This window comes from Diachasmimorpha longicaudata, unplaced genomic scaffold (genome assembly GCF_034640455.1).
Source record: "Diachasmimorpha longicaudata isolate KC_UGA_2023 unplaced genomic scaffold, iyDiaLong2 ctg00000102.1, whole genome shotgun sequence".
NCBI classification, from domain to species: Eukaryota; Metazoa; Arthropoda; class Insecta; order Hymenoptera; family Braconidae; genus Diachasmimorpha; species Diachasmimorpha longicaudata.
This window is the reverse complement of record NW_026973922.1, coordinates 1-23,599: the sequence shown is the minus strand read 5'-3', so window position 1 is coordinate 23,599 and position 23,599 is coordinate 1. Positions and strand designations below refer to the sequence as shown.

Here is a 23,599-nt window from a genome sequence, read left to right as displayed (position 1 = left end):
ATGCGTTTTTACGACATCGTGGGAATCACTTTTTTTTGGCTGCACCTAGACAAAATCTGGCATCATATTCGGTTTCAGCACGCCGAATATCCAAGGAAACTGATGCAACATCGTTTTCTTCGCGACCACAGCTCACGAAAAACTCAATCATAGAAGTTGATATTCGGGTTCGATATGATGGCATATAACTTGAGTACACATTGTCGTAGGCCGATGAAACCGCGTGCAATAGCTTCGTCTCGTCGAACTACACCAGTGCAATGCGCGAAGTTTGCGTTTGAACGATTTGTCTTCGAGAAAAAGTCGATTATACATATGCGTGTTTACGACATCGTGGGAATCACTTTTTTTTGGCTGCACCTAGACAAAATCTGGCATCATATTCGGTTTCAGCACGCCGAATAGCCAAGGAAACTGATGCAACATCGTTTTCTTCGCGACCACAGCTCACGAAAAACTCAATCATAGAATTTGATATTCGTGTTCGATATGATGGCATATAACTTGAGTACACATTGTCGTAGGCCGATGAAACCGCGTGCAATAGCTTCGTCTCGTCGAACTACACCAGTGCAATGCGCCAAGTTTGCGTTTGAACGATTTGTCTTCGAGAAAAAGTCGATTATACATATGCGTGTTTACGACATCGTGGGAATCACTTTTTTTTGGCTGCACCTAGACAAAATCTGGCATCATATTCGGTTTCAGCACGCCGAATAACCAAGGAAACTGATGCAACATCGTTTTCTTCGCGACCACAGCTCACGAAAAACTCAAAAGTTGATATTCGGGTTCAATATGATGGCATATAACTTGAGCACACATTGTCGTAGGCCGATGAAACCCCGTGCAATAGCTTCGTCTCGTCGAACTACACCAGTGCAATGCGCCAAGTTTGCGTTTGAACGATTTGTCTTCGAGAAAAAGTCGATTATACATATGCGTGTTTACGACATCGTGGGAATCACTTTTTTTTGGCTGCACCTAGACAAAATCTGGCATCATATTCGGTTTCAGCACGCCGAATAGCCAAGGAAACTGATGCAACATCGTTTTCTTCGCGACCACAGCTCACGAAAAACTCAATCATAGAAGTTGATATTCGGGTTCGATATGATGGCATATAACTTGAGTACACATTGTCGTAGGCCGATGAAACCGCGTGCAATAGCTTCGTCTCGTCGAACTACACCAGTGCAATGCGCCAAGTTTGCGTTTGAACGATTTGTCTTCGAGAAAAAGTCGATTATACATATGCGTGTTTACGACATCGTGGGAATCACTTTTTTTTGGCTGCACCTAGACAAAATCTGGCATCATATTCGGTTTCAGCACGCCGAATAACCAAGGAAACTGATGCAACATCGTTTTCTTCGCGACCACAGCTCACGAAAAACTCAATCATAGAAGTTGATATGCGTGTTCGATATGATGGCATATAACTTGAGTACACATTGTCGTAGGCCGATGAAACCGCGTGCAATAGCTCCGTCTCGTCGAACTACACGAGTGCAATGCGCCCAGTTTGCGTTTGAACGATTTGTCTTCGAGAAAAAGTCGATTATACATATGCGTTTTTACGACATCGTGGGAATCACTTTTTTTTGGCTGCACCTAGACAAAATCTGGCATCATATTCGGTTTCAGCACGCCGAATATCCAAGGAAACTGATGCAACATCGTTTTCTTCGCGACCACAGCTCACGAAAAACTCAATCATAGAAGTTGATATGCGTGTTCGATATGATGGCCTATAACTTGAGTACACATTGTCGTAGGCCGATGAAACCGCGTGCAATAGCTCCGTCTCGTCGAACTACACGAGTGCAATGCGCCAAGTTTGCGTTTGAACGATTTGTCTTCGAGAAAAAGTCGATTATACATATGCGTTTTTACGACATCGTGGGAATCACTTTTTTTTGGCTGCACCTAGACAAAATCTGACATCATATTCGGTTTCAGCACGCCGAATATCCAAGGAAACTGATGCAACATCGTTTTCTTCGCGACCACAGCTCACGAAAAACTCAATCATAGAAGTTGATATTCGTGTTCGATATGATGGCATATAACTTGAGTACACATTGTCGTAGGCCGATGAAACCGCGTGCAATAGCTCCGTCTCGTCGAACTACACGAGTGCAATGCGCCAAGTTTGCGTTTGAACGATTTGTCTTCGAGAAAAAGTCGATTATACATATGCGTGTTTACGACATCGTGGGAATCACTTTTTTTTGGCTGCACCTAGACAAAATCTGGCATCATATTCGGTTTCAGCACGCCGAATAACCAAGGAAACTGATGCAACATCGTTTTCTTCGCGACCACAGCTCACGAAAAACTCAATCATAGAAGTTGATATTCGTGTTCGATATGATGGCATATAACTTGAGTACACATTGTCGTAGGCCGATGAAACCGCGTGCAATAGCTCCGTCTCGTCGAACTACACGAGTGCAATGCGCCAAGTTTGCGTTTGAACGATTTGTCTTCGAGAAAAAGTCGATTATACATATGCGTTTTTACGACATCGTGGGAATCACTTTTTTTTGGCTGCACCTAGACAAAATCTGGCATCATATTCGGTTTCAGCACGCCGAATAGCCAAGGAAACTGATGCAACATCGTTTTCTTCGCGACCACAGCTCACGAAAAACTCAATCATAGAAGTTGATATGCGTGTTCGATATGATGGCATATAACTTGAGTACACATTGTCGTAGGCCGATGAAACCGCGTGCAATAGCTCCGTCTCGTCGAACTACACGAGTGCAATGCGCCAAGTTTGCGTTTGAACGATTTGTCTTCGAGAAAAAGTCGATTATACATATGCGTTTTTACGACATCGTGGGAATCACTTTTTTTTGGCTGCACCTAGGCAAAATCTGGCATCATATTCGGTTTCAGCACGCCGAATATCCAAGGAAACTGATGCAACATCGTTTTCTTCGCGACCACAGCTCACGAAAAACTCAATCATAGAAGTTGATATTCGGGTTCGATATGATGGCATATAACTTGAGTACACATTGTCGTAGGCCGATGAAACCGCGTGCAATAGCTTCGTCTCGTCGAACTACACCAGTGCAATGCGCCAAGTTTGCGTTTGAACGATTTGTCTTCGAGAAAAAGTCGATTATACATATGCGTTTTTACGACATCGTGGGAATCACTTTTTTTTGGCTGCACCTAGACAAAATCTGGCATCATATTCGGTTTCAGCACGCCGAATAGCCAAGGAAACTGATGCAACATCGTTTTCTTCGCGACCACAGCTCACGAAAAACTCAATCATAGAAGTTGATATGCGTGTTCGATATGATGGCATATAACTTGAGTACACATTGTCGTAGGCCGATGAAACCGCGTGCAATAGCTCCGTCTCGTCGAACTACACGAGTGCAATGCGCCAAGTTTGCGTTTGAACGATTTGTCTTCGTGAAAAAGTCGATTATACATATGCGTTTTTACGACATCGTGGGAATCACTTTTTTTTGGCTGCACCTAGACAAAATCTGGCATCATATTCGGTTTCAGCACGCCGACTAGCCAAGGAAACTGATGCAACATCGTTTTCTTCGCGACCACAGCTCACGAAAAACTCAATCATAGAAGTTGATATGCGTGTTCGATATGATGGCATATAACTTGAGTACACATTGTCGTAGGCCGATGAAACCGCGTGCAATAGCTCCGTCTCGTCGAACTACACGAGTGCAATGCGCCAAGTTTGCGTTTGAACGATTTGTCTTCGAGAAAAAGTCGATTATACATATGCGTTTTTACGACATCGTGGGAATCACTTTTTTTTGGCTGCACCTAGACAAAATCTGGCATCATATTCGGTTTCAGCACGCCGAATATCCAAGGAAACTGATGCAACATCGTTTTCTTCGCGACCACAGCTCACGAAAAACTCAATCATAGAAGTTGATATTCGGGTTCGATATGATGGCATATAACTTGAGCACACATTGTCGTAGGCCGATGAAACCGCGTGCAATAGCTCCGTCTCGTCGAACTACACGAGTGCAATGCGCCAAGTTTGCGTTTGAACGATTTGTCTTCGAGAAAAAGTCGATTATACATATGCGTTTTTACGACATCTGTTACGTATTTCCGGTGAATTTGGTGTTATTAGAAGAAATAAAATCTCAGTTGGTGTCATTGTTTCAATATTGTCCTTCCGTTTTTGATCTTAGTAATTTAGGGAAGCCGAAATAACAATTTTTAACCGTCGAGCGGTAGCCGATTAAAATTTGACTTGCCGATTTTAAGAAGGACATGCTAGATTGATTTATTTTAACGTTGAGAATTTACCGAAAAACCGTAAATAGTGGTTAAACTTTCCCTTTTTGGAATATCAAACGACATCCGGGTAGAAAGAATAAATGTTTTCCTCATGTTACTCACTTTCGTTATTTCTTTTATAATTAGTCCTTTGGGTCGCTATCTGGACGGCTGCTTGGCTGGATGGATGATACGTTTTCCGTAGTCTTTTTGAATAAAGTTTTTTTTTTGTTATTTCACTTATTGACGTTTTCTTTTCTGGATTTCCGAGAGAAACAAAATTAATAAATATATATATATCGAACGAAAACTGTATTTTTAATCGTTGGTTCACTTCACTAAGAGAGTGCGGTTTGTTTTAGATTACATAATTTAATTGTTAAATTCTCGTGGGGTTCGCAAGAGACCGTTCGTAAACGAGCATCTTGGGTCGCCTCGGCAAAATTTATCAATTAATTTTACTGAAGATTTGGAATGAAAGAGTTAATTGTTAAATTCTCGTGGGGTTCGCAAGAGACCGTTCGTAAACGAGCATCTTGGGTCGCCTCGGCAAAATTTATCAATTAATTCTATAAAAAATTATGCAATGAAAGATTCAATTGTTAAATTCTCGTGGGGTTCGCAAGGCACCGTTATTTAAACGAGCGTCTTGGGTCGCCTCGGCAAAATTTATCAATTAATTCTATTCAAGAGTGATTTTTCACGTAAGTCAACCGATAAATTCTCGTGGGGTTCGCAAGCCACCGTTCTTAAACGAGCGTCTTGGGTCGCCTCGGCAAAATTTCTCGGTATGATTTGTGTGATGGGGAAGTTAACACTTTTTCACAACACTTGGTATCACTTCTTTTTTATTCACCACAAATTCTTTACTTGTTTGAGACTTGACATGTTTAAATTTAATAATTAAAGTGAATGGTGGCTTTAGAAAAATATTTCATGTAAATGAATCTTATGTCGAAAAATGCGAAAGGTAAAATAATTGTGAGTTCAACAGTGCAGACAGCAAAATTATCATAAATTCAACGGTGCAGAAGGCCAAATTATTCTAAGTTCAAGAGTGCAGAAGGCCAAATTATTCTAAGTTCAAGAGTGCAGAAGGCAAAATTATTCTAAGTTCATAACTCACGAAATTTTTCCAAGTCCACAACTCACGAAATATTTTCTAAGTCCAAAAATAATTTGGAACTTAGTCGATTTAATGTTCCCGGAGCTCTTCGGAGAGATGACTGCTGCTGGCTGATGTTGAAGTTGAACTGCCGTTTTTCTGCGGCACTGAGACTACTCTGACCGATTATTCACCGCGTCGATCGTTGGCGCACGCTATCCAGTAGTAGGGATGGTGGGGATGCTTCGTTTAACGTGCAACTCCACTTGACTGAGAGTAGGGATGGCGCGTGATGCGTATTCATATGTTCTGTGTATAGTCTCATCTAATGCTGTGACATTCTCTTATGCCTTATTACATTTTTCATTTTTACATTTTTAATTCTTAAAAATTATTTCTGATATTTTGACAATGATTTTTCTGTTTTAAAATTAATTTTTGAACGTGATTTTCACTATAGCTTAAATGGATCCTTTTGGCATCCTCATGGTACTACTATAAGCAATTTTTGTCTATTGACGTTGTCTCTTGACAAATTTGACAAAATTCATTTTTGACCCTATTTTTGGTCTAGAAATACGATTCTAGTATTAAAACCTTTTTGACAATTTTTTATAACATTTCAATTGTTAATAACAATAGTATTTTTCAGTAATCAGGAACAATTATTCATCCATTCAAATGTCCACATTTTATAGCATTTTTCCATAAATTTTCATTTTCTTAACTATACAACTTTCGGAGATATTGACTTGACCTTGAAAAATGTTTATTAACTTTTAATGGCGTTGTTTATAACGTGAAAAATCTAATCAATGGCTCAGTCGTTAGAGGATTCAGTGGACTATTTTTATGGATTTTTCGGTAGCAATTCGTTCATTAATTTCGTGGTTATTAACATTTACAATTAAGATCGCTAATTTATCAAAATTGACATGTTTAAATTGTTGAGTTTTGTTTAATTTTCTTTCATATTCTTGTTCTTGTTATTTAAATGCACTAATTTCGCCAATTTTAGATTTTTTAGGGGTAATTCCTAATGACATGTCAATAGACATTCAGTTTTGTCTATTGACTTTTACAATTTTTTATTACACATTTTTGTAGTTCATAATTTATGCCATAGTTTCTATATGGGATGTTTTTGCATATGTCCCATAGGGAAGGCGCTAACGATTCTCGAACTTTATTTGCATACACCGATACAAGGATTTGGGTGTGTGTGTATCGTGTGAATTATTTAAAAATCAATATCTTCACTGTTTATGAAGATTAAGAAAAGATTTTTTTGTTACATATCAAGGATCTACAGAACTTCCTTTTACGATTTTTCTGAATTGTTCGTAGAATATTTCATGTATATTTTGTTTACAACAATTATATTTGTTAATAAATTTTATTATTTTTATGAGTGAAATAAATAGTTCTCAATATATGGAGTCCCTTTTGTCTGGAAACCATTTCTCTATCGTCAATAATGCGGACGCTAGAATTTTCCAAAGTTTTTGTGGACACACCGATACATGGGTTTCTATGTGTGTGTGTAAAAGTTTAAAAATGAATATCTTCACTATTTATGAAGATTAAGAAGAGATTTTTTAGTTACATATCAAGGATCTACAGAACTTCCTTTTACGATTTTTCTGAATTGTTCGTAGAATATTTCATGTATATTTTGTTTACAACAATTATATTTGTTAATAAATTTTATTATCTTTATGAGTGAAATGAATAGTTCTCAGAATATGGAGTCCCTTTTGTATGGAAACCATTTCTCTATCATCAATAATGCGTACGCTAGAATTTTCGAAAATTTTGTGGACACACGGATACCTGGGCTTGTATGTGTGTGTATGAAACTTCAAAAATAAATATCTCAACTGTTTATGCAGATTAAGAAGAGATTTTTGGTGGGTGCTTACCCCGGTGATCGTTCTTTCTTTTCCACTGATTTTCATTTTGTTGTTATAAATGTTTGTTAATTGTTTATTAACAAATTCTATTTTTTCATAACTTTTCATGGCCATTGTCTTATGGAATATTTAGTTTACGTTATTTCTTGACTTTTCATGTATCCTTTTTGATGCAATAGTCGAATTTATCTATTTTTCTGAATTATGATTTCTCTTTTGTATTTAAATTATTCGTTTGTCTTTTCATTTATTTCAATCGGAGTCATATCATTCTTAGATTGACTCATATCAATATATACATGGAAATTTCCAAGATTTCGTCATTTTTGAGAGGGTGCGTTACTCGTCCTCGCGGTTTAACCCTGTTCTAACGTCCCAAAGCTGAGTTTCTTTTAATCATTGGTATGTGGGCTCCTGTATGGTCCCGAATTATTTTTATTTTAAGTAATCATTTATTTATTCTGTGCAATGATTGTATTAAAGGTCATCGGCTTGCGACGTCAGAGGGAGAAATACTGTTCCGTCCTCCGTCAATGTTTCTATCTTTTCATTTCTTTATTTTTATTTATATATAGAATCCTTTTGGTCATTCATCTAAGAATGTTTCGTTACATGACCTCTGGTTGATATATATGATCAGTTATTTATAGCGGTATTTATACTTTGCAATTGCTTCTATTTTTCAGAATTATGATTTCTCTTTTGTATTTCATTCTTCGTTTGTCTTTTCATTTATTTCAATCGGAGTCACATCATTCTTAGATTGACTCGTATCAATATATACGTGGAAATTTCCAAGATTTCGTCATTTTTGAGAGGGTGCGTTACTCGTCCTCGCGGTTTAACCCTGTTCTAACGTCGCAAAGCTGAGTTTCTTTCTAATCATTGGTATGTGGGCTCCTTCATGGTCCCGAATTATTTTTATTTTAAGTAATCATTTATTTATTCTGTGCAATGATTGTATTAAAGGTCATCGGCTTGCGACGTCAGAGGGAGAAATACTGTTCCGTCCTCCGTCAATGTTTCTATCTTTTCATTTCTTTATTCTTATTTATATATAGAATCCTTTTGGTCATTCATCTAAGAATGTTTTGTTACATGACCTCTGGTTGAAATATATGATCAGTAATTTATAGCGGTATTTAGTATTTATATTTGATTGATTTCATCCTTTATATTTTGCAATTGCTTCAAGGGGATATCATTCATAGAAAACGTATGTGAATACGTAACATGACAATGGTGAGTGCAGTTGCTTTTGTCTGTTTTAGCGACAAAAGCAACTGTAAAAGTCTATTATAGTTTCGTCTTTTTTTTTTTGTGAAAAATCAACCAATCACGGTCCTTATTCCATAGTTTTGTGGTTTTTACATATTTTATCGTTATGAACTCTATCAGGGGATTCTCCGGTACATTAGCTCGAAAGGATAAGCTCCTAACCCACTGAAATTCAATTAAACATATTATAATTTATTTTTATCTAAGCGTTGCATGTTTGACAGTATTTGATTGATTTTAACTATTCGATTCAAGTATTTCACTATTTAATCTCTAATTATTTGTTGCACTGAGTTTTGCAATCCCACTTCACGTATTTAATGTTCCTAGTTTTTTCTTCATTTCAGTAGTCTTTTAAATGTTTTAATTATTTGTCGACACAGTTTGGCTTCCTTGCGCCAATCGTATTCGTCATTCATGTAAAATTTCATGATTTGAGGATTCGTGTCCAATTTTATAAAGTGCATGTTGCCAAATAGTACTCCTTGTATGACAGCGATGTGTAGTGGTTTGAGTATTTCTTCGAGATTTTCTGTTAAATTGTTAAGCGCTGCCGGTTTTTCCCTTGCTTTTCTGCAGTCTGCGATTTTTGTGGAATACGTAGTAAGTTTATTATATATTTGATTCCTCAGACTAACAGGATAATTCAGTATTAAGGACGCTCGTAACGTCCTGTATCGGATTGATGGATCCATTTTATGTATTCTGTAATCGTAGGTTTAATTTAGATATATATTCGTGTAGGTATTATTGCGAAAAAGGGAGGTGCTTATAAGTGGTTACTTCCCAATTGAGTAAACCCAGGTATTGCTTGCAGTGAACATATATAGATAGATATAGAATATTTAAATTTCATGAAATATTTTTGCCCAATATATGTTTGATTATTTGATTTTTAAATTATTATAGGCTTAAGCGTAGTGTTAAGTGGTCCAAGTCACTTTCGTATAGTTAAATTACGTATTGTCACGTTTGCGAGGTACCCATAGATCTTAAGTATTGGACTTTAATGTAATTGAACATGATATATCATAATAAGAGATACAGTGTAGTAAAATAATAATCTTCTGATCCTGTTCCGCTCGTGTTCTTCGGTATCCTTAGCTCCTTGCTGTTCTGTTGTCCGTTTTGGTATCATGGATCGACTAATGCCTGCGGATCAACTGCCGAAGTCTGGTCATAGTACGTACATTTGTTGTTTTCTTTGGCTAGGATTATTAGAAAGGTATGGGGACTTTCATATGGTAAGGAAGGTTTCGTTCATCCAATGGTGCTGTGACAGGTCTATCTGTATGCTGTTCAATTTTGGTATTCAATTTTCTGCGATTTGTTCTCGTTCTCCACTCATATCTTGCATTCGTACTTCTTGTTAGTAGCGGAGGTTGGATTCCGGTATTCGTTTTCATTGATTTTGAATTATTACTTGACTTGGATATCTTGGGCTCCCATTTCCAGTATGATGATGGTTATGCTGCTTTGCACTGTAGAGAGTACTTCTACTGCATGCTCGCTCCGTTGTAGTCTCCATTATCCTGTGGAACTTCCCATCGTCGTCACGATCGTGTAGAATGCTTGGTTTACGCATGTAAGGTATTTTGAATATCTGTTGTTTAGTGTTGGTCAGCAAGATTGTGACCTCTCTTTTAAATATTTTGTTTTCATTTTCTTCGTCCTTTTCCAAGTGTACGCGGTATTTTCTGAGTGAGAACATGACGTGAGCATCTTTTCAGCGATAGTTCGAATTGATTTTCGAGTATCAAGAGGTCGGAAGAAGGATATAGGGGAGCAGGTAAGGAAAGCAAAATAGGATTGTGTTTTGTTCGTCGTTGTTGTTTTCTTTTCTTCTTTTCTTTTCAGGCCGAAGGTCCGCAGAACATCAAGTTCGATCCCTGATATCCTGAAGAATTAGGTGCCAATATTCGGAACCTTAAGCCGCAACTGTAGGGCGTTGCATGTTTCAGCTCATTCATGCTGAAGGAATTTCAGGCTTATTCTAAATCTTACACTTCAATTCATAATTTTACATACTACTCGTCAGTGGCCTATCGTTACAGTATTTTATTATATATTCTACTTATTTCTTCACTTGTTTTCAGGTTATCGCAAAGGTGACAATCGATACTCGAACTCATGCCAGCCCACAGTATTGTTACTTCATGAGTATGATTCTAATGTTATGCATATACATACATGTATATACATATGCATATGTATATGAATATTATAATTTTTATTATTTATTTAGTGAGGCTATTTAACGGGATCTGTGTCATTCCGTCGGCGTTCTTTTACCGTTATAATTCAAGCGTTAGTAGCCATTATGAATAGTTAAGTTTAGTATTATTTTTTTATTTTTATTTTGCAAGTTTCTCTCATTTTCTCAAGTTAAGCCTGAAGTAATAGAAAGAATATCCTACCTTTATCTGCTATCATTATCTGTATCTATTTCGTCCGCCGAAATCTCCTCCAATTCTTCGTGACTATCGGTATTTTCTATTTCGTCGATTTTCGCTTCGCAATATTGTTTAAATACATCTAATAATTTATGCATTTTTTCTACTTTCTTTTGCAATTGTCTCGCGATAATTAATATTCGGTGTTTCCTTTTCCTCGCCTCTAAGATTTCTTTATTGGGGTGTCTCCATATCCTAATCATACGAGGGCGCTCATTCGTGTGTCTGTCCATTCCTGATTCTGGAATGATATGAGACGTTTATTTCTTTATTTACGGAAGAAAAAACGTTTCGTTCCATTTATAACTCTATATTTTGCATTCAGTGCATTGCAAATACGTGCTCGTGCAGATTAGTGCTACCTTCACCTAGATTATATAAAAGGGATGCGGACAGCAAAAGTCGGGAAAAGAAAAAAAAAAATTATGTGTCTAAAATATTAAGTGCAGCATGGTAATGTTGCGTGCTCTGTTATTATCTACTTTGTCTAATGTTTTTTGACTAAACTATTTTCATTCTTGATACCGTTTGGAATCAAAAGTTTGGTTGAAAGCGCGTTATTTTTCCCCTAGCCTTAGTTTGCCAAAAATTATGATGTATGTCCAATTTTTGGTTTACTGATTGTTATGCTGAAGGAATTAATAAATGTCGCACAGTGTAGATATTAAATATGTCATGATTTATATTAATGACCTCTGTTATGTTTTTGTTTTAATGTCTACAAATGTTGATTATGAATGTTTGACTCGATATAAAGCATTGAGAGTACATTCGGTACGGGATTATCTCCCAATAAAAAAAAAATGTATATGGACATTATGATTTTATGCACATATGAATGAAAAATAAAAAAAATCTATATCTATATATGTATACATATATATGTAGGTTATTTCATTGAATACAATGCTAGTGATAATTATAAAAAAAATATAGAAAGAGTAGTTTCGAATACTGTATAAAATACTATAAAATAATATTTATTTAGTTATTTATTTTTTTTTTTTTTTTTCTATCTTATTTCGCCGCCGTTTCCCTGGGGACCCCTTGGATCGTCACTCCCAAAGTATTTATTGACTCCAAACCCCATTGAAATTCGGCCTTCTCCCCGTCGTGTAGTGGAATCGTGTAATTTTTGGCATTCGTGTTGTTCCAGCTCAACAAAATATTCCCTGCGGTAATTGTGCACTATTGCTACATGGGAGAACATTCCGCAACGGTGAATTGTTCGATCTAATTGTAATCGACATTCTACGACCGTAATTTGTCCATATTTGTTAAGTTGCATAAGTTCGATGTTGACATTTGTTGATTTGGGTTTAACAAGGGGGATGTGACATTGCCCCACCTGGAGTAGAGAATACGAGGTGATGTTTAAGGTAGACCCACTACAATCATAACCTACTAATCCATTAATTTCCTGGGTGTTGATGAACAACAGGACGAGAATAGCCGTCATCATCCTTTTTAGAGTCATCTGTAACATTTTTGGATGATGTTGGGATTTTGCTAACTCAATTTTCCCACTACCCTAATTTTCTGATTATAATTTGTTATTAATTATTAATTAGTTATTCTAGCTGAAATAATGATTCTAACTTTTGAAGATTTTTATTCTTAATGTCTATTGTGTTATCATTTATCTGGTTATGAGAGAAACTTGCATTTTAGATAACCGTAGCTTATTAATATGAACCTTTTTCTTGGCTCCATTTCTATTTATTATGACGTTACAATTTTCTAGTATTTCAATGATATTATAAGGACCTTCATACTGGTCAGTCATTTTTCCCTTATTGGGTTCTTTAAGCAAAAATACTTTATTTCCCACACTAAGCTGTTGTGGATTTATTTTCGCATCGTAATATTCTTTAGATTTAAGTTTTGCTTGATGAAGATTTTGTCCTGCTGTTTCTTGAAATGTAGTGATTCGAGTAAATAGTTGGCGCAAATAGTCTCCGTATGTAGGCTCGATTGGCTCATTAGCGGCTTGACTGGATGGTAATCTAGCTAATTTCCCGAATACTAATTGATGAGGAGTGTATCCCGTTCCCTCGTGGACACTAGTGTTATATGCAAAAGAAGCTAATTCACATAGTTCGTCCCAATCTGTATGGGTGTCTGCGTACTGTTTTAGGTATTGTATGAGGACATGGTGGGATCTTTCGATGGATCCATTGCTTTGAGGTCTATATGCAGTAGTATGATATTGTTTAATTCGAAATTTCTTGGCAATTGTTTTCATGAGACAAGATATAAAATTTGAGCCTTGATCGGTGAGTATGATTTTTGGTGCTCCGAAATAGCAGATAAAATTTTTAACAAGAGCAATTGCTATTTCTCTAGAATCTCCATTCTTTAAAGGTATAGCTAGAGAATATTTAGTTAACAAATCTTGAATGGTGAGAATATATATATTATCATTTTTAGTTTTCGATAAAGGTCCCACCATATCCATGGCGATTTTGTCGAAGGCTGCTTTAGGTGTGTCGGTAATAACCATAGGTTGTTTCGTTTTAACCCTAACTAATTTCTTCAGCTGACATGCCCTGCAATTACGAATGAGTTCGATAACGTCTTGTCTCATACTTGGCCAGAAAAAGTTCTGCCTAAGACGATTAAAAGTTTTCGTCGTACCTTTATGACCGTTCGTCGCGCTAGCGTGATACTCGAGTAGGATTTCGGATCGGTCATGCTCATTGGGAATTATGACTTCTTGCGTGCAAATTGTAATTTTTACATCAATTGGTGCAAATGTATCTACTAGGATTTGTTCTATTATATTCCATGGTACGTCGTCGAATTGATCAGTCTTAGCTATGCTAATTGATTTGATATTGAGATCGATTATTGCGTTGTGAACAGACTGTAACCCTTCGCGAATGTCTTCTTCAACCACTATGTTGTTCCTATTATTACGCAGGGGTAGGATGAGGGTAAGTTTTTTCTTATAAGGTATAACTTTTACACGGAGTAAAGTGAGATCATTGATCGGACAATCGATTGTATGCAGTATTTCCAGAGCTCCATTATCGCAAGCTTCACCCCTAATAGAAGTAAAGATAAGATAATTGTCTTGTCGCATGGCTAAATTGTCACGACATTCAATTACCTGATCCGAAATTATTCGCGAATTTGGTGGTAGTCTTTCTTTATTTTCCCTTTGTCGTTGATTCTCGAATGGAACGCGAGCTGTTGGGAATATTTCTTCGCTCGAATCGCTTGAATCATCTGAGTCAGGTACATCGACCACAACTGCTTCATTCTCTTGATTGCTAATAGGGTCTGTTCTGAGTATATCAGTCGAGTTGTTATCTTGTGCATCCTCTGGGAATATGAACATGTCGGACATAATTTCAGTAAAGTCTGCTAACCCTAGAGACCCGTCATCAAAAAATGTTTCATCTATTTCATCACAAGCGGCTGGGGGTAAATAGTGGGATGGGTCGATGTCTTGATTATTTGCAACGCTTGCAGGATATGACTCAGAGCTGCGTTCGCTCTCCGCTAATCCACCGTTACTGGATAGCTCACTGTGATTATGTTCGTTATCTGAGTCATTTCCTTCAGGTGATATCAGGGGTTCAGATGCCGGATGTTCGGCTAAGATTTCCGTCGCGCTACTTGAGCCTGTCTGTTGCGTGATATCTTCGTCAGCTATATTACTTCTTTTATTTCTACCTACATTCTCACTGTCCTCTGATTTCGTGCTGTTATCTACTGCTATATCAATATCATCGCTTCCCACACGAGATCTTTTCGTCAGTGCTTTTGTTACCTCTTTCTTTTTTCGTTTTGCTGGGGCCGTAAATATTGAATCACTAGAAGAGGTGTCAGAATCAATCGTGAAAATTCTTTTTATATCTAACAAAGTATCATCGTTGTCGCATTCTGTTTCGTTATTAAATGGAATATTTCTAGATAAAGCATCAGCATTTGCGTTCACTAACCCTGGTTTATATACTATTCGGTAATCAAAATCCTGCATACTTAGTCTCCACCTAACAATTCTAGAATTTGGCGACGACACCGAATTAATCCAAGTCAAAGGCCTGTGGTCTGTAACTAATGTAAATTTCCGACCGTAGACATAAGGTCGAAAGTAGTTTACCGCATAAATGATAGCAAGCATTTCCTTTTCTATAGTTGAGTAATTTCTTTCTGATTTTCCTAATACTCTTGAGATATAGGCAATTGGAAGATCTTTACCAATCTCTCCTTGACTGAGAATTCCGGCAATGCCGTATCCGCAAGCATCTGTCGTGATTACAAACTCCTTGGTGAAATCTGGATATTGCAGTATGGGAGATTTGCACAGCGCGTTCCGTAAATTACTAAAGGCTTTGTTTTCCTCGTCGCCCCATTGAAATTTCTTGTCTTTCATTAGGAGAGAGGTTAAAGGTTTGGCGATTTTTGCATAATTTGGGATGAATCGACGGTAATACCCGGTTAGGCCAAGAAATTGTCTGATATTTTTCTGATTGGTTGGTCTTGGAAAATTTTGGACAGCTGTTAATTTTTTTGGTTCCGGACGTACTCCATCAGATGATATAATGTGTCCCAGATAATTGATCTCTTTCTTTAAAAAGTGACATTTATCCGGTTCGAGTTGCAAACCAGCCTTTCGTAAGCGCTCACTTAAATTTTGAAACTTTCGAACATGCTCTTCAAGAGTCTGAGAATAGATCACTATATCATCCATGTAGACGAATAATTCTTTACCCTGTAATCCAATTAGGACTTTATCCATCATTCTTTGGAATGTTGGGGGTGCGTTTTTGAGACCGAAGGGCATGCGCGTAAACTCATAGTGCTGATAGGGTGTAGAGAATGCGGTTTTATGTGTGTCATTAGGATGAATAGGGATTTGATGGAATCCACTAGCAAGGTCAAAGCTTGAGAAATATTGGGCATTTCCCAACTGGTCTAATATTTCATTAATGTTTGGGAGAGGGTAGGCGTCCCCGATGGTTTTTTCATTGAGAGATCGGTAGTCAATTACCATTCTCCATCTTTTATTTCCTAAGGAATCTTCCTTTTTCGGAACTATCCAAATGGGAGAACTATAGGGCGAATCGGATGGTTTAATTATACCTCTTGCCTCTAATTCTGTACATTGTTTTATAATTTCGTCTTTGTGAATAGGAGGGAATCTATATTGTCGTTTGAATACAGGTACGTCATCTATTGTATTAATTTGATGAAAAATAGCATTTGTAGCACCTAAAGCTTCGCCATTAAGAACAAAAAGGTCTTGGTGTTGGCTAATGAGTTCAGTAATTACAGTATTTTCTGTTTCAGTCAAATGATCGAGATAGAGGAGGTTTTGTATAGATTTTGCACGTTCAGCAGTGAGTTTATCGCTTGAGACTACATTAATGGGAATAGTATCGAGAGGTGGACTTGCGAACCAATTTGGCTTGTGACTTAGATAGTCGAGTTTTTGAATATGAGAATTAGGCTCTTCTTGAAAATTGTTTTCGCGGATCAGTTCGCGCTGTGCATCAGTCTCTCCTCTACATGTTAACCAACTACACTGGCCCATCTTAATCACAGGCGTAGGCAAGGTCAAATCTTGATCACTTTGATTGATAGCTCTGATGTATGCGTTTCCTTGAATATTCAATTCTGGACTTCCAATTATGGAAACCTTGTCTGCAATGTAAATATCCGAGATAAGGCCAACCGTGGGTGAATCTTTGGTTAATTGAACTGTAAATGCACAGGAAGAATTTTTAGGAATTGTTTGATAGTCGTCGTAAGTTATTTCCATCACTACATTATGGAAAGAAAAAGTTTTAGATTCATACGAAAGAGTGGCTCTGAACTCATGGAAAAATTCTGCGCCAATAATTCCGGCCTGAATTATAGGAAGATTGTCGCTCACTACATGAAATTTTATGGAATAGTTATCAATGTTAATTAAAACGGTTCCAAGGGTTTTAATAAAATTGTCAGTAATACCGTGAAGCTCAATAATGTCTTTGTTATTCATTGGGGCGTGAAAATTAAGAGCGCTGATTTTAATTAAATTGACTTCCGCACCACTATCGATCATCATCACCGTTGGTAATTTTAATTGTGATGAGTATAATGTAACGGACGCGATCTTTGTTTTTCCAATTTGCACGTGAGCAATACGAGAATAAGGCTTTAATTCTGTCTGTCCTTTCGAATCGAGAAGTTTTTCTGCAGTAGTCCTCTCACTAGATCCATTGGGTTTTACGGGCGCGGTTAATCTGAGATTTTCAATTGATTTTTCCGTGTCTAATTGTGCTTCTTTTAGATGATGGACATCGCTAGTTTCAATTGATGATGTTTTAGGGTTATTTGATTCCGTATGTGTTCGATTGGGAGGATTTGTAGCTACGGATTCATTAGCGTTAGATAGTTGTTCAGACGCGCGCCGCGCAGTGGTGTTAATGGAACAATCGGAATTTATTTTTGTATTTTCTGTGGAAATTTTAATCTCTGATTCTACTGGGGAAACTATCGCATTAATCGGTTCGTCAGGTATACAATTAATGTTAACGTTCGTCTCTGAATTATTTTTTTCGAATTGATTATTATTAACTGAGTCCTGTACTTTTTTTAACCCCCGGGATTTCTGTCTCAATTCTTCATGATATCCGAGTCCGTACCGCATTAATGATGGTTTTTGTTCCCATAACGCCCTAAGCCCTTCATGTGTTTTGATGGCATTAATTGTTCGTGCTCTTTGATCGACGTATAATTCTTCTATGGTTTTGATCGGGATTTTCGCTAGATCCGCTCCGGAAATATTTATATTACTATTAATTGCGCTTTTCAAAGTGTCCTGAATATTTAATTTAGAACTTCGTAGTGTGCAATCGCGTTTTATTGAGTTCCCGTGGTTGTTCCCGAAGTCGAGGGGAAATTCGGTTGGATTTGATTTTCGCTCGATTGGTTGCACGGGTTTTGAGATAGTGACGGGATTTGATTCGGATTGCTCCCCGTAAACCCGCCAATATTCTGTTCGGGGAGTTGGCCATTTTTTGAATTCATTTCTTTTTGTCTGTTCATGTAAGCTAACTTTCTACAGTTACTCAAGTTATGCCCTGGCGATCGACATAATTCACAAAAAACTCCCGGTATATAGCTTGGTTTATTGCCGTTTTCCTGCCCAAAATTGCTATTACTTGAATAATTTTGAGTACCAGTATTATTAAAGGAACTAAAATTGTTTCGATTTGCAGAAAAGCGATGATTATTCCATGAACCTGGGTTGCTGAAATTCCTGGGATGATTATTGTGATATCTATTTTGAGATATTGCTTTTGAGTTACTAAACCCTTGTGGTGTTTTGCTGAACCCGTTTCGATGTGAAGTTTCGTTGTCCCGTCGATTGAAAACGCGGTTGTCCTCTTGTGGAATGTTTGCATTAACTCCAGAGCTGTGTGAGTTAGTTTGAGTTGTGCCAATAAAATTTTGGGGCTCGTGAAATCGAGTCATGTCGCGTTCGTGGATTTTATACACTTCGATTGTATTTTTAAATGTTTCATCTAGAGTCGTATGGGGTTTAGATAAGCATTGGATACGAAGCGAAGGTGGAAGACCATTCAGAAAGGCTCTAATAGTATCTTTTTCAAGTTTAGTGACATCTTCTACTGTTAAATATTCTCTTTCAAGCGTTTCAGTTTTAATTACATCAGAATAGAGGCTTTTAACGTGGTTAATGTAATCTACAACATGCTCTTGCGATTTCTTGCAAACATTCTCAAGCGCTGCTTTCAATTCATTTGCAGTTTTATAAGGATCAAAAAAGTTGCGTAAATTAGTTTCAAGTTCCAGAGGTGTTTGATATTCCAAATTTTCTAAGGTTATTCGTGCACGTCCTTTAAATTTCTGACGAACAAGTGCTAAAAACATGGGAACGGTAGACTGGTCGAGCATAGAGCATGCACGATTGCAAGCTCTCATAAATTGTGTAACTGTTATATTGTAACCGTCAAAAGAAGGTATATACGAGAGTGCATCTTTAACTGTGATTCTACTCGGAATGTAGTGCGCATTGATAGGTGTATTGCTGGGTTGTGATTGTGCAGTTTTATTTTTCAATAAATCTATGTCATTCTTAAGGGTAGCCATCTCATCCAGAATTACGTTAGTTGCCAAATAATTTTGATTTGAAATATTGGGTCGTTCAAAGTCTCCTTCCGACGGAGAATTACTAGTCTGCGTTTGACATTCTTTCAATTGTTTTACTGAAGCTTGTAGGTCTTTAATTATTTGGGCCTGTTCTTCGATTAATTTCAATCTTTCCAAGAGTTGTTGATTAAGCTCGCGGGCTTCTTCTAATTGCTCTGGTATCTCACCCACATTCGTTTCGTAATTATCCATTTTGATTGATGCAAGTATTGATATCTATATATATAAATTTTGTTAATGTATTTCAAAAATCAAAAAAAAAAAACAATGAATCTGTATGAATATATATATGGTAACGAGTTGAATTAATCGATTAATTTTTGAGATTTACTTTTTTTCTTTCAGAACAAAAAAAAACTCGAGTAAAATAAAATGAAGGATGAAACGAAAAACGAACATTGGTCAGTATATCGTATCTTCTAGGATGATAGGCGTTAAAAGTGCTAAAATTCATTAGATTAAAATTATGTGTGCGACCAGCCAACTAATACAATAAAAAAAAAAACCGAAAAAGTGACTGAGAAAAACCCCACACTTAGCACCATTTTTGTTACGTATTTCCGGTGAATTTGGTGTTATTAGAAGAAATAAAATCTCAGTTGGTGTCATTGTTTCAATATTGTCCTTCCGTTTTTGATCTTAGTAATTTAGGGAAGCCGAAATAACAATTTTTAACCGTCGAGCGGTAGCCGATTAAAATTTGACTTGCCGATTTTAAGAAGGACATGCTAGATTGATTTATTTTAACGTTGAGAATTTACCGAAAAACCGTAAATAGTGGTTAAACTTTCCCTTTTTGGAATATCAAACGACATCCGGGTAGAAAGAATAAATGTTTTCCTCATGTTACTCACTTTCGTTATTTCTTTTATAATTAGTCCTTTGGGTCGCTATCTGGACGGCTGCTTGGCTGGATGGATGATACGTTTTCCGTAGTCTTTTTGAATAAAGTTTTTTTTTTGTTATTTCACTTATTGACGTTTTCTTTTCTGGATTTCCGAGAGAAACAAAATTAATAAATATATATATATCGAACGAAAACTGTATTTTTAATCGTTGGTTCACTTCACTAAGAGAGTGCGGTTTGTTTTAGATTACATAATTTAATTGTTAAATTCTCGTGGGGTTCGCAAGAGACCGTTCGTAAACGAGCATCTTGGGTCGCCTCGGCAAAATTTATCAATTAATTTTACTGAAGATTTGGAATGAAAGAGTTAATTGTTAAATTCTCGTGGGGTTCGCAAGAGACCGTTCGTAAACGAGCATCTTGGGTCGCCTCGGCAAAATTTATCAATTAATTCTATAAAAAATTATGCAATGAAAGATTCAATTGTTAAATTCTCGTGGGGTTCGCAAGGCACCGTTATTTAAACGAGCGTCTTGGGTCGCCTCGGCAAAATTTATCAATTAATTCTATTCAAGAGTGATTTTTCACGTAAGTCAACCGATAAATTCTCGTGGGGTTCGCAAGCCACCGTTCTTAAACGAGCGTCTTGGGTCGCCTCGGCAAAATTTCTCGGTATGATTTGTGTGATGGGGAAGTTAACACTTTTTCACAACACTTGGTATCACTTCTTTTTTATTCACCACAAATTCTTTACTTGTTTGAGACTTGACATGTTTAAATTTAATAATTAAAGTGAATGGTGGCTTTAGAAAAATATTTCATGTAAATGAATCTTATGTCGAAAAATGCGAAAGGTAAAATAATTGTGAGTTCAACAGTGCAGACAGCAAAATTATCATAAATTCAACGGTGCAGAAGGCCAAATTATTCTAAGTTCAAGAGTGCAGAAGGCCAAATTATTCTAAGTTCAAGAGTGCAGAAGGCAAAATTATTCTAAGTTCATAACTCACGAAATTTTTCCAAGTCCACAACTCACGAAATATTTTCTAAGTCCAAAAATAATTTGGAACTTAGTCGATTTAATGTTCCCGGAGCTCTTCGGAGAGATGACTGCTGCTGGCTGATGTTGAAGTTGAACTGCCGTTTTTCTGCGGCACTGAGACTACTCTGACCGATTATTCACCGCGTCGATCGTTGGCGCACGCTATCCAGTAGTAGGGATGGTGGGGATGCTTCGTTTAACGTGCAACTCCACTTGACTGAGAGTAGGGATGGCGCGTGATGCGTATTCATATGTTCTGTGTATAGTCTCATCTAATGCTGTGACATTCTCTTATGCCTTATTACATTTTTCATTTTTACATTTTTAATTCTTAAAAATTATTTCTGATATTTTGACAATGATTTTTCTGTTTTAAAATTAATTTTTGAACGTGATTTTCACTATAGCTTAAATGGATCCTTTTGGCATCCTCATGGTACTACTATAAGCAATTTTTGTCTATTGACGTTGTCTCTTGACAAATTTGACAAAATTCATTTTTGACCCTATTTTTGGTCTAGAAATACGATTCTAGTATTAAAACCTTTTTGACAATTTTTTATAACATTTCAATTGTTAATAACAATAGTATTTTTCAGTAATCAGGAACAATTATTCATCCATTCAAATGTCCACATTTTATAGCATTTTTCCATAAATTTTCATTTTCTTAACTATACAACTTTCGGAGATATTGACTTGACCTTGAAAAATGTTTATTAACTTTTAATGGCGTTGTTTATAACGTGAAAAATCTAATCAATGGCTCAGTCGTTAGAGGATTCAGTGGACTATTTTTATGGATTTTTCGGTAGCAATTCGTTCATTAATTTCGTGGTTATTAACATTTACAATTAAGATCGCTAATTTATCAAAATTGACATGTTTAAATTGTTGAGTTTTGTTTAATTTTCTTTCATATTCTTGTTCTTGTTATTTAAATGCACTAATTTCGCCAATTTTAGATTTTTTAGGGGTAATTCCTAATGACATGTCAATAGACATTCAGTTTTGTCTATTGACTTTTACAATTTTTTATTACACATTTTTGTAGTTCATAATTTATGCCATAGTTTCTATATGGGATGTTTTTGCATATGTCCCATAGGGAAGGCGCTAACGATTCTCGAACTTTATTTGCATACACCGATACAAGGATTTGGGTGTGTGTGTATCGTGTGAATTATTTAAAAATCAATATCTTCACTGTTTATGAAGATTAAGAAAAGATTTTTTTGTTACATATCAAGGATCTACAGAACTTCCTTTTACGATTTTTCTGAATTGTTCGTAGAATATTTCATGTATATTTTGTTTACAACAATTATATTTGTTAATAAATTTTATTATTTTTATGAGTGAAATAAATAGTTCTCAATATATGGAGTCCCTTTTGTCTGGAAACCATTTCTCTATCGTCAATAATGCGGACGCTAGAATTTTCCAAAGTTTTTGTGGACACACCGATACATGGGTTTCTATGTGTGTGTGTAAAAGTTTAAAAATGAATATCTTCACTATTTATGAAGATTAAGAAGAGATTTTTTAGTTACATATCAAGGATCTACAGAACTTCCTTTTACGATTTTTCTGAATTGTTCGTAGAATATTTCATGTATATTTTGTTTACAACAATTATATTTGTTAATAAATTTTATTATCTTTATGAGTGAAATGAATAGTTCTCAGAATATGGAGTCCCTTTTGTATGGAAACCATTTCTCTATCATCAATAATGCGTACGCTAGAATTTTCGAAAATTTTGTGGACACACGGATACCTGGGCTTGTATGTGTGTGTATGAAACTTCAAAAATAAATATCTCAACTGTTTATGCAGATTAAGAAGAGATTTTTGGTGGGTGCTTACCCCGGTGATCGTTCTTTCTTTTCCACTGATTTTCATTTTGTTGTTATAAATGTTTGTTAATTGTTTATTAACAAATTCTATTTTTTCATAACTTTTCATGGCCATTGTCTTATGGAATATTTAGTTTACGTTATTTCTTGACTTTTCATGTATCCTTTTTGATGCAATAGTCGAATTTATCTATTTTTCTGAATTATGATTTCTCTTTTGTATTTAAATTATTCGTTTGTCTTTTCATTTATTTCAATCGGAGTCATATCATTCTTAGATTGACTCATATCAATATATACATGGAAATTTCCAAGATTTCGTCATTTTTGAGAGGGTGCGTTACTCGTCCTCGCGGTTTAACCCTGTTCTAACGTCCCAAAGCTGAGTTTCTTTTAATCATTGGTATGTGGGCTCCTGTATGGTCCCGAATTATTTTTATTTTAAGTAATCATTTATTTATTCTGTGCAATGATTGTATTAAAGGTCATCGGCTTGCGACGTCAGAGGGAGAAATACTGTTCCGTCCTCCGTCAATGTTTCTATCTTTTCATTTCTTTATTTTTATTTATATATAGAATCCTTTTGGTCATTCATCTAAGAATGTTTCGTTACATGACCTCTGGTTGATATATATGATCAGTT

The 23,599-nt window shown here is 36.2% G+C and overlaps 1 protein-coding gene across 1 annotated transcript; it reads right to left on the bottom strand.

Annotated features, from left to right (window-relative positions):
* Positions 1–5,416: 5,416 nt before the first annotated feature.
* Positions 5,417–21,233, bottom strand: LOC135171774 (uncharacterized). Its single transcript, XM_064138347.1, has 4 exons — positions 21,092–21,233; positions 20,063–20,277; positions 11,004–16,694; positions 5,417–9,291 (listed from the first exon to the last, which is right to left on the bottom strand). The coding sequence occupies exon 3, from the start codon at positions 16,582–16,584 to the stop codon at positions 12,679–12,681; it is 3,906 nt and encodes a 1,301-aa protein (XP_063994417.1). The 5' UTR covers positions 16,585–16,694; positions 20,063–20,277; positions 21,092–21,233; the 3' UTR covers positions 5,417–9,291; positions 11,004–12,678.
* Positions 21,234–23,599: the final 2,366 nt, after the last annotated feature.

Excerpts from the sequence above, each read along its gene's own strand:
- LOC135171774 (XM_064138347.1), bottom strand. The coding sequence starts at position 16,584 with ATGGGCCAGTGTAGTTGGTTAACATGTAGAGGAGAGACTGATGCACAG.